Source organism: Coturnix japonica, chromosome 20, assembly GCF_001577835.2.
Source record: "Coturnix japonica isolate 7356 chromosome 20, Coturnix japonica 2.1, whole genome shotgun sequence".
Classification (NCBI taxonomy): domain Eukaryota; kingdom Metazoa; phylum Chordata; class Aves; order Galliformes; family Phasianidae; genus Coturnix; species Coturnix japonica.
In genome coordinates, this window is record NC_029535.1 from 4,591,301 (window position 1) to 4,602,207 (window position 10,907).

The 10,907-nt window shown below is 53.5% G+C and overlaps 1 protein-coding gene across 6 annotated transcripts; it reads right to left on the reverse strand.

Moving 5' to 3' along the window:
- Positions 1-622: 622 nt before the first annotated feature.
- On the reverse strand, positions 623-9,515 carry PABPC1L (poly(A) binding protein cytoplasmic 1 like). 6 transcript variants are annotated; one of them, XM_015881513.2, is made up of 15 exons: positions 9,440-9,515; positions 8,708-8,919; positions 7,909-8,102; positions 7,433-7,548; positions 6,716-6,855; positions 6,466-6,560; positions 6,037-6,174; positions 5,765-5,860; positions 4,885-5,151; positions 4,318-4,408; positions 3,926-4,054; positions 3,295-3,428; positions 2,892-2,985; positions 2,343-2,473; positions 1,512-1,595 (listed from the first exon to the last, which is right to left on the reverse strand). In XM_015881513.2, exons 2-15 carry the CDS (start codon positions 8,898-8,900, stop codon positions 1,512-1,514), a joined length of 1,902 nt encoding a protein of 633 aa, XP_015736999.1. In that variant the 5' UTR covers positions 8,901-8,919; positions 9,440-9,515. The 6 variants fall into 6 exon arrangements, 4 of the variants coding, with proteins under 4 accessions (XP_015737000.1, XP_032304524.1, XP_015736999.1 ...); XM_015881514.2 differs by lacking the exon at positions 9,440-9,515 and having other exon boundaries at positions 623-1,595; positions 3,926-4,051; positions 8,708-8,900; XM_032448633.1 differs by lacking the exon at positions 9,440-9,515 and having other exon boundaries at positions 623-1,595; positions 8,708-8,900.
- Positions 9,516-10,907: the final 1,392 nt, after the last annotated feature.

Below are 10,907 nucleotides of genomic sequence, written 5' to 3' on the forward strand. Positions count from 1 at the left end.
CAGTATGCTCCAGGAGATACTAAGAGCAGACAACAGTAATAACAGGTCTTAGCAACCTCCATGTACTTGTCGGTATTCTCAGATCCATCAGCCTGAAAATACATGGGAGAAGCAGCTTTTGATCCACAGTAACTCCAGCTGGGTCTTGTGCACCACAGAGCCATGCACAGTACAGTGACAAGCAGAAGGTTTCTCAGCCCCAGCACACCTGCAGGCATCCAAGCTCTGTTATCTAAGAAGAGCTGCATGAAGAAGCAGTGTCTTAAAACAGGAAAATTTAGAAGGGCTACCTAGAAAGGATAAAATCCAAGTGGATAGTGTCAAATTTGCTTAAAGACACCCTTACAGAGAGTGGAAGGATCAGGAGGGCTGCTGCTCAGCAGTATGTGGAGTCCAACATGGTGCTTTTCCTGTCCCTAAGGACTATCACCCTGACAACATCACAAGCTTCAAGCACTAATTGCAGCAGCCTGCCTGCCATGTGTCTCTCCTCCTGCACAAACCAAAGCAGAGTATTTGCTACCTTTCTGCAAAGGAAGCAAACTCATGCTTCGGAAGTGGAAGCATCAGTTCTTTATTAGCATCTGCTACAGGAACAAATAAAACTACAGAACCCAATAAATTCACTGAAGTGATGATTCATCTGCACTTGTCATTTCCTGGGTGACTGAGTCAGACCGAGTTCCACATTACATTTCACAAGATGCTTTCAGAAAAGAAGAGAATCAACTTCTACAGTGATGCAAGGAGGAAGGGGTTCTGCAACGTACACAGTACACACAAAAAGCAGGATGGGGAACTGAAGGCAAAACAGGGTCAGTGTGAGGGCACAGTTCTAAAAGCAAGGTGAGGTGAGGCAGCTGCTGCTGTTCTCCAAAGGCAATGTTCTCAAGGTTCACTTTGAGTCGTGAAATCTACAAGAAACACAAAGAACCCACAAGCGGAATTTTCAACCGCTAGAGAACAATTTAATCCAGACAACAATTCACAGTTCAGCTCTGAGCTTGGATTAACACACAGCACACACAGTTTCCTGGTGATTACATGTCAAGAAAACATCATCTTCGAAGAGGTATGTGAGAGTCCTTATTGCTTACTAACGAATCTGTCCCACATTCAGCTCCAACATTTTAAAAGCTTATCTGCTCATAAGGTTCTACAACAACAGTGGGGAAATCCTAGGGAGACCACACCAGCCCTTCACTGGACACACAGAAAAGCAAGATCCTTCCCTGTCTTCCTTTCTGATAGTACAGTTGTTACTACCATAAACATGTGAGGAAATAAAAGAAACAAGCACCACACAGAAAAAAAAAAAATCACCACGTGCAGAAATTGTGCCTTTGCAGTACAGTTAGGTGTGGAAAATGGAGGATGAATCACATGATAAAAAACTGTTCATCAAGCTTCACTTGGTCTGGACAAGAAATCCAATCCCCAGGCTTCAGAGTCACAAGCCACAGACCCTGAGCAGGCAGCAGCTCGTGCAGCAGCTCTGCACCTACCCAGGCTCACTGTGGGAACGGGGCTGTGCTGCCCTTGTGTGACACCTCAGTGGCCTGGTGTGCCTGGAGAACGGCAACTGCTTCCTCAATCTGTTGAGAGAACACATTTGGGGAAAAGCTGAGTTGCAGCACCTTGTGCACAAGAATTGCAGTAGCCCAGGTTCCACACAGGCCACATTTCAAGGGGATAAAGAGCCTACATAAATAATAATTGAAGTCTGCTGCCTGTGCCAGAAGATGGAACAGCCCTCAGACCTCCGGTGTCTCCTCCCTAAGGAAGGGCTGGGGCATTTCTCCTTTTCCATATAAGTCACAAGTAGCCAGAGAGAGAACCCAAACCCCTCCCTACACAAAGTTGCTTGGCACTGCCCAGCATAGCTGAGGCTTCTCCAAAAAGATGGCAACAGAATGGTGGAAGTGAATCCTGCCTCCAAGCAGCAGCAAGGATATGCAGTAACTCGTTTTCATTGTTTTGATGAGAAGAAACAAAATATTCACTAGGACTGAGCCTAAACTAAATAGCATTTTGCCATTTAATTGCCATGAGCAATCACTCCACTTTTCACCACCTTTTGCTTCCTATCTACCTCCAAATCCAGAGCTTGGCTGTGCTTTCAGACAGCTGTTCTGAGCTCCCCCCCTTGCTGAAGACGGGCAGGCATGTTATCAGCCTGAGGCTCTTTCTGTTTTCCTTTCACTATGAAAAGCAGCTGCTTTATCTTTCTGTGGTACCAAAGCCCTTGGCCACAGCCAAGGCCAGAGCTCTCATCTAGCATTTGCAGCAGTAATACTTCACTCTCTGGGACACAATCTGTTTGGACACCACACGCCCCCTACCTTGGAGTGCAAGGATTCAGGGGACTCCAGCAGAAGCAGCAGCTCTGAATTGTCAATCTCCAGCAGCATGCCTGTGATCTTGCCAGCCAACGAGGAGTGCATTGCATGGATCAGGGGGTAGAGCCGTTCACCTGCCCAAAGCACCAGGGAAGATGTCAGTAGAAGTTCCCCTGTACTCCCAGCTCTATGCCTTCCCTCTTCCTTCCTCAAACTGCTCTGCTCCCAGCTCTCTGCTGAGCTCATGGAAAGAAGCTGTCAGGTGAAGTCAGACAACTGCACAGGGCAGCATAGGCAGGATGGAACTGTGCCTCTCCTACAGAGCCCACCCCACTGCCAGGCAGTGAATGCAGACAGAGAGGAGATTGCTCATTCTATATCCTTCCAACACAGTCTAGACTTTTTTCCCCTCCTTTTTAAAGTGACATAATCTTAGAGAACTCCAACACAGGCTTAGAGCTTCTCCTATCATCTAAGCTTTCCCTAACACATGCAAGTCCACCTGTCCACACGTGCACAGCCAGGAGGATCTCTGGCAGCCCAGACACCCACCTATCATTTGCTTCTGCTCCTGTGGAGGGGCTGCTGCAAGCACGGATGCTGTCAGTGGCTCCTGCCCTTGGATATGCACAGCAGGTTCTACCACCTGGGTGAAGAAATACAGAGAAGAACAGCAGTCAGGATGGAAGCAAAACATGAGTTGGCAGACAGAAAGAGTGCTGGCCTTTGGATGCAGTGCATCATTTTGCCCTCCAGAGCCACCAGTGCAAGCTCTGGCACTGCCTGCTTGTATCCCAGTGGGAATACAATAATAATAATAATTTCCTTTTGGGGAAAACCAGAGCCAGGCATCACACATGTACACTGCTGCAGGATGAGCACCTGGAGCTCAGGAAGGGATTCCATCACAACAGTTTGGACCAAAACCATGGGATACCGCACAGCCTGGCACTACCTGCTGAACTCCAGGTGGCACGCTGCCCATGGGCTGGATGTTCCTCACAGCCAGGGAGTACTTGTACTGCGGGACACCCCGCATGGTGGGCGAGGAGGGCACCCGGGCATTGATCGTCTGCGTCCCTATGTTGGCTACAACAAGGAAGGAAGAGACTGTTAAACACAGGCTTGCAATCAGGCTAATCCCCACTGTGGGCTCAAACAGCCTCTAGGTCTTCAGGAGGGGCACTGCCCTTGTGCCCACTGCTCTGTGCAGAGGCACCCACACCTCGTTCCCCCAGAGAGCAGTGTGGCAGGCTGTAGCCCCAAGCAACCCTGACAGAATCATGTTTTACTGGAATCAGCCACACAATAGTTCACCTGGAGCAAGTGAAAACCCCTGCTTCAGTCTGAGCACCGAGCCATAGCTGTACCATCAACTTCAATGAAGGAGCAGCATCCAGCAAAACCAACCTGGGTATTAGAGACTTAAGGCTACAACTTTCCCCATAAGTTACATACTTCTATCTGCACTGCTCCAGCCCCATCACCACTGCAAGCAATCACACTATCCCAGTCACCCCAGGGGCAGCCAGCCCCTATGCACACCCACTGTTGCAGGGCCTGAGTCAAGTCCCTGTGGCACTCACCCACTCTCTGCGCCTGGGGGGGCACACGAGGCACTTGGGTGGACGCCTGTCTCGTGGTGCTAATGTTGGTCAGCAGGCGCCGGGGCTGCACAGCAGCCCTCAGGATGGGGGTGGCTGCAGGGTACGCTGCTGGAGAGATGGAGCACAATTAGTGAAGCTTCTGGGAGAAAAAAGCATGGGAGGAGATGCCCTGGGAGGTGGCCGCGGTCAGAGAAAGTTTCTGTGGTTAGCCTGAGCCCCAGTGCCTGCCACCAGTGAGCCCTGCATCAGGACACCGCATGCTTCTCCAGGTGATAGCTTCCCATGGCCATGTGCTTTGTGGTGTCTTTAAGAGAGTGTTCTGGTCCCTGAACCAGCCCAGCTGACAGCAAGGGACAGATGGATGCACTCACAGGGAGGCCGGGAGGGCTGCGCACTCCAGCGAGTGGCAGGACGGACAGGGACAACTGGGCTGGGGCTGTAGAAAGCAGCTCTGGTTTGCGGCTATGGGAGGAGAATAAGTTACCTGAGATGACTGGGGAGCTGCTCTATATCATCAGGGCAAAGAGCATCTCAGCAGCCAGGCAAGACAAAGACCTGCTTCCAATCCTACTGCCTGTGTTTCCCCCAGCAAGCCCACACATCTCCCCATGCACATTGTTCACATTTCTCTAACCCTCTTGTCTCCCCTCATTCCATTAGGGGATTCCATCTCCACATTCAAACCCTTCCACTAAACTTCCTGGTGATCCAAGGAGCAACTTGGGGCTACCAAACACCCAGCCCATTGTGGGAGCACCTCAAGCCAGCTTTTCTGCACATCCTGACACTGATTTTGAAGCCATGCACTGACACCAAACAGCACTTGGGTCTGTGCAGAACAGAGATGTGATCCTAGATCCTACTAACCAATCCCAGCTCCTCCCCTACAGGCAACAAATTCAGGTCCCCATGCAAGGCTGTCCCCCTAAGGGACTCACCTGAGGGATGGGGGGGAGGAAATACCCTGGGGGAGGCTGAAAGGAGCCAAGGAAAGGGCCAGGCAGTGCCCTCATGGTGGCCAACCGCTGCATGTACTGGTTGGTGAGAATTGCTTTCCTCTCCTCTTTCCTTTGTGCGAGTGCAACGTAGAGAGGCTTAGTGCTAACAATCCGTCCATTCATTTCTGTCACGGCCTTGGTAGCCTCTTCTGGAGAGGAAAAACATACAAAGCCAAACCCTTTGCTGTGGCCACCCTCTGTCATCACCTAAAATTGGATTAGAACAACACAGCTAAGTCCACAGATCAGCACAGCCGTTCACAAAGTACATCACGGTCAGGGCCTCCCCTGCATGCGCACAGCAGGGCAGGGGCACCCCAAGGCACCCACACCCAGGGTTAGACAGGTTGGCATAGGATGCTCCCACCTGTCCCAGCCTTTCCCAAGGAAGGAGAGGATATGACTGTGTGAAAACCACAGGTTTGCTAAGCGCAGAGGTCAGAGCCCAGGCCAGCTCAAGATCTCTGATCTCCCTCAGCCCTGCAGGACTCTGTACTGCTGCAGCATCTGATGCTTGCTCAGAAGCAAGCAGGGTTGCAGTGTCACACTGGCCCTGAACTATGTTAGCAGCTGTGCAACATTCAGAGTGATTTGGCTTTAAAATGCCACATCCTGCATTTCACTGGGATAACTCAGCAAAGTTACCAAGTCTCGCTGAATACAAGCAAGTACAATTGGATACAAGTGATACATCCTTCATGCTTGGCTTGAGATACAAGCCATCAGTATGGAACCATAGTTCAAAAAAGACAATCATCCCAACCCCTCACACAGGGCTGAGCAGCCAGCCAGCAAAGCCCAAGGACCCTCAACCCCTCACCTTGGCACTGGTGATGGTGCCATAAGGAGAGAATTCCTTCCTCAGCCGCTCGTCATCTATCCCATCATCCAGGTTCTTCACATACAGGTTGACCCCCTGCAAAAGGGCAGAAAAGCAGCTTGGCCTCCTCCCAAAAACTAGGCAAGGACCCCAAGATTTACAGCAGGTTTTAAAACTGATATTTCATCAGCATCTGTGTGGTTACCTGTATTGCAGAGGGCACACCTGCAGTTCAAAGCACATCCAAGGGTGCAGCCCATCCCCCCCCTTACCTGGTACCTGCTCACTCGCTCCTGCTTCATCTGCTCAAATTTCCGTTTCAGCTCACTCTGCCGCTCCAGCCGCTTCTGCGCCCGGCCCACGTACACCATCCGCCCATTGATCTCCTTTCCATTCATGTCAGCCACAGCCTGCCAGCAGAACGCAGCTCTGAGCACAGCAGAACCCTTCCCCCCCCACTGCCCCAGCCCCACATCAAGCAGAAGTGAGCACAAGGCAGGAGCTGAGCCGTGCCCTCACAAAAGTCCGCCCCTGCCCTGACCAAAAGGCTGCCCTGTACAGGTGCTGCCCATTCAAGCACCCACAGTGACTAGCAGGGACATCAAGCTCCCACTCCAGGACAGGGGAGACCTCAGCAGATGACCAGAGCCAGCAGCAGGCAGCCAAGCTGCCCACCAGCTCCACAGCAAGGAGCTGCTTGCCTTCTGGGCTTCTTCATGTTTCTCAAAGTTCACGAACCCAAAGCCCCTGGAGCGGCCAGTGTTGTCCATCATGACTTTGACGCTCAGTGTCTTTCCTGTAAGTGGGAAGGAAAGTAGCACTGTAAAGAAGGCTGCCCAGCCAGGGCACAGGAGCAAACAAAGCCACCACAAGACACTGGCCCAATGAGAAGGCTGGGAGGCAGTATGGAAGAGCCAAGCAGCTGGTCTCCAGCTCCCTTCTCACACTTACCAAACCTGGAGAATATTTCCCGCAGTCTGTTATCATCCATATCATCCCCAAAGTTTTTGATGTAGACGTTGGTGAACTCCAGTGCCCGAGCCCCAAACTCTGCCTCACGCTCTTTGCGGGATTTAAAGTGGCCAACAAAGCTGTGGGAAGCAAGCAGAGAAAGTTTTATGGTTCTCTATCTTCTGCAGGGGGAAAACAGGCGCAGGCTCATCTGTGTTGGTACAGACCAACTCATCCTGGGGCTGTCACCCTCAAAGACACTGATGGATGTCAGCACATTGCAGCTCTCTTCCTCCAGGGCACCCCCAGGCCCTTTGGAAGCCCCTTGCTGCAGAGAGGGAAGTAGCTCACAAGACCTGAGGCAACGTAACACCAGCAGAGTGCTGCTGCAGGACAAGACTTCTTCCTGCCTCAGATTATATGACCCAGATGATGAAGACTGAGGACCAGCCCTGCTTTGTGGGTATTCGTTACACCATCTTGACAATAAAACAGAGTCCCAGGTCAGGCTCTTTCCCCATCATTAAACCATTCAAACCATCACCATGCTGCCATTTGCAAAGACTGCAAGTGGTTCCAGCTCTGGAAAGCAGAACCACAGTGACCAGTTGGGAAGGGAAAGGAGGAGACACTGAGGGCAGGAGGCAGCAGCCCAGCAGGGCACACATGAGCTCACAAACAAGCACCAAGCCAATAGAGAAGCAGTGTCAGACTTACACTTTGCGGTCATTGAGGAGCATCCCATTCATGGTCTGGATGGCCCGAGTTGCAGCTTCTTGTGTCTCAAAATGTACAAATCCATGGCCACTGGATCCATTTTCATCACAAACCACCTACAAAAACAGCAAGAGAAAAGAAAACCCAAAGACACTGGTCATCTTCATCCTTGCATATGAGTCTCAGGGAAAACCACCCTTGCTTCCACCCTCCCTGCAGCCCACTCCCAATGCAGCAGAGCTGTGTTCAGGTGTTTGGAGGCAGCAGATCAAGAAGAAACAAAGGGAATGTGGGGGAGGAAAAGCTTCCCCCAGCCCCATAGGAAACAGAATGCTTCTATCCAAGCAAAGGGTGGGAATTCAAAGGAAACTTAAGCGAAACAAGAAAGTGAATTTGTTGTAACACACTGCCAAGAATGAGGGGAAGCTCTGCATACAGCAGGTCCCCTTCACAGCAGTGCAGCCACAGGGAGGTACCTTGCAGGACAGGATGTTCCCAAAGGCCGAGAATGTATCGTAAAGGGCTTTGTTATCAATGGAGTCATCCAGATTCTTGATAAAGACATTTCCAACCCCTGACTTCCTGAGCCCAGGGTCTCGCTGGGACCACATGATTCGGACAGGTCGGCCCTTGATCACTTCGAAGTTCATGGTGTCCAGGGCTCGCTCAGCTGGCAAAGAGTGAACACAGAGGAGATGGAATCATCACAGGGACAGACTCCTTCCATGTCACAGAGACCCTGAGACAGGTGCAGGAATCAGGGACACTGCTGAGCATTTCCTTAAGCTAAACAAGGCAGATGGCTCCAGCTCCTGCCAGAAGCATCTGGCAGAGTAGCCTTCACCTTTCAGGCAGTTCTACCATTCAGTGCTGCTGTGGTCAGCAGGATGAGATGGGATGTCAGCAGAAGGAAACTGGGAGAGGAACCTGACTTCTGCTCGGTATAAGCCAGTGGGTAACCAGCTGCCTAGCAAAGGGCAGAAGGGTTTTGGAATCCCTTCTTGAGGCTCAGAGGGACAAAGCTTGCAACTCCCCTTCCTCTCACCCATATAATCCCAAAGCTCAACAACTGCACCACCTTCCAGTCCCTGAGCAGGCATAGGATCACCATCTCACAGGAGAGTGCAGACTGGGATTAACAACAGCCCAATCCCAGCACATTCATGGTATCAGCATCCCTAACAGCTGCCACCCCAGCTCCTCCCACACCACCCTGAGCCCCAGGTGTGGGGCAGCTCTGCAGGGCTGCGTTCAGGGCTGTGTTCCAGATCTCACCATCTGCCGGCTGCTGGAAGTTGATGTAGGCATAGCCCAGAGATCGGCGAGAGGCAACATCCCGACACACCCGGATGGACAGGATGGGCCCAGCAGGTGAGAACTTCTCATAGAGCATGGCTTCGGTCACGTCAGGGTGGAGGTCCCCCACGTAGAGAGAGGCCAACGGGTAGCCGGGGCCACTGGCGTTCATGGTCAACCACAAAGCTCAGCTGGAGAGGGAGAGACAGACACACAGCGTGGGTCGGGGACAGCAAGGAGCAGGGACAGCCCTGTGCCAGAGCTGGGCTGCTGCAGGGCCAGAGCCTCAGGGGATGGCAGCACCAGGGGGACCGCAGGGCTCCATCCCTCTGAACGTAAGCAGCCCTTTGCCAGCACAACCTCCAGCACACCTCCACTGCGACCCCACTCTGAGCCGGCCCCAAAGCAGCACCTGAAGCCACCAGCACCGGGCTCCGTCCCCACAGCTCGGAAACCCCCAGAGCCGCCCGACAGCGGACACGGAGCTGCACAAAGCAGCAACACCACCACGGGCACGGCACAGCCGAGCGGCGGCCCGGGCCAAGCAGCAGCCCGAGCCCTCGGATACAAGCGGGCCGTCCCGGGCCGCAGGGCAGCGTCGTTCCGATGGCGGCAACCGGAGCGGAGCGAGAGGAGCCAGCCGAGGGCTGAGCGCGGCGCTACGGGGAAAGCTGAGGGAACCGAGGGAACCCGGCCCGCTCCCGCACTCACACCGATGGCTCCGGCGGCTCCACGCGCAGCAACGCTGCGACCGCGGCCACCGCCCGCCTCTTCCACGGCGGCGCCGGGGGCGGGACGGGGCCGCTCCTCCCCGGGGACCGCCCCGCCCTGCGCCCCGCCCCGCCCCGCACGGCCCGGTACCGGCCGCTGCGACCTGCGGGGATTGTGTCGGGCTGCCCGCGGTTAAAGCCGAGTTGAGGCGGCGCTGCTCATCGCACGGCACCAACCGGAGGCGATGTGGAGCAGCGCCGCGGGGCCGGCAGGGCTTCGTTCTTTGTGGAGAGAATTAATACCTACCCCAAAAGATCAACGACTCGAGGAGTGTTCCCACAGCTCCTCAGCACCGCTCTGCAGGCGCGGACAGGCAGCCAGCCCCGGAGTCTTCGTTTTCTGGAGCCGTCGTTAGTGTTCGCTATAGAGTTATTTAAGAGCACACACAGCTCTGAAGGCTGCAGGACAAATACAGAAGGGCCGTGCTGTAGGCCGGCAGCACACACACCCCATCCAGCACAGCACACCCCAGCAGGCAGCGCTCCGGGCTCACCGCAGCGGCTCTCCGGGCAGGCAGGGCTTTGCTGGGCCCCAAGCAGCCCCCTCGGCACTCTGACCGCACGGAGATGCTGCTATTCGTACCTTCCAGCGCCTGGAAACCGCCTCAGCTTCTACACATCGTTATTCCCTTCGTAGCCCACCAGCTGAGTTGTTAAGTGGAGCGTGTGCGGGCTGTGATGTGCAACAGTGAATGCACGCAATGACTGGGGGAGGCTCGGCTGGAAAGCCAACCCCTCATTCAGGAGAATGCATTTATAAGTTTCCCCGAGGAAAAAGCTTTAAATGTAAGTGGCCAACGGCAGCGAGTGCTGGCTGACTGCTGTATGCACGTGGTGTTCATCCATGCAATGTGCAGTGAGTTGTAGTAAATTAAATAGGGATGTATAGTTGTAGTTCTGTTAAGTCCTGCAGTGGCAATACAAGTGTGACCTCAAAGAGAGAACTGCTCGTCTCCAGAGCTGGAAGGCCGAGGGACAAAACTCCCTGCAAGGGAGCATTGCATGAATCACAGAATGGCCCATGTTGGATGGGACCTCAAGGATGACAAAGCTCCAACCCCCCACCACAGGCAGGGCCACCAACCTCCACATTGAATAGCAGCCCAGGCTGCCCAGGGCCCCATCCAACCTGGCCTTCAACACCTCCAGGGATGGACGGGGCATCCACAGCCTCTCTGGGCAGCTGTTTCAGCACCTCACCACTCTGATTGTGAAGAGCTTCCCCCTGATATCCAACCTAAATCTTCCCTCCTTCAACTTAAACCCATTTCCCCTTGTCCTGCTGTTTTCTACCCTGATTTCAAAGAGTTGAATGCAGCTGAATGAAGCATCAGTGCCTTTGGGAAAGCACCAGCTCACCCAACCCAAGATCCAAGCATGTAAATAGTGGTGATTCTACCACCACACAA

Excerpts from the sequence above, each read along its gene's own strand:
- PABPC1L (XM_032448633.1), bottom strand. The coding sequence starts at position 8,900 with ATGAACGCCAGTGGCCCCGGCTACCCGTTGGCCTCTCTCTACGTGGGG. Across the intron at positions 6,561-6,715 it reads GGAAATATTCTCCAGGTTTG|GAAAGACACTGAGCGTCAAA; the intron begins GTAAGTGTGAGA and ends TCCCACTTACAG. Across the intron at positions 3,429-3,925 it reads CCCCCAGGCGCAGAGAGTGG|CCAACATAGGGACGCAGACG; the intron begins GTGAGTGCCACA and ends TCCTTGTTGTAG.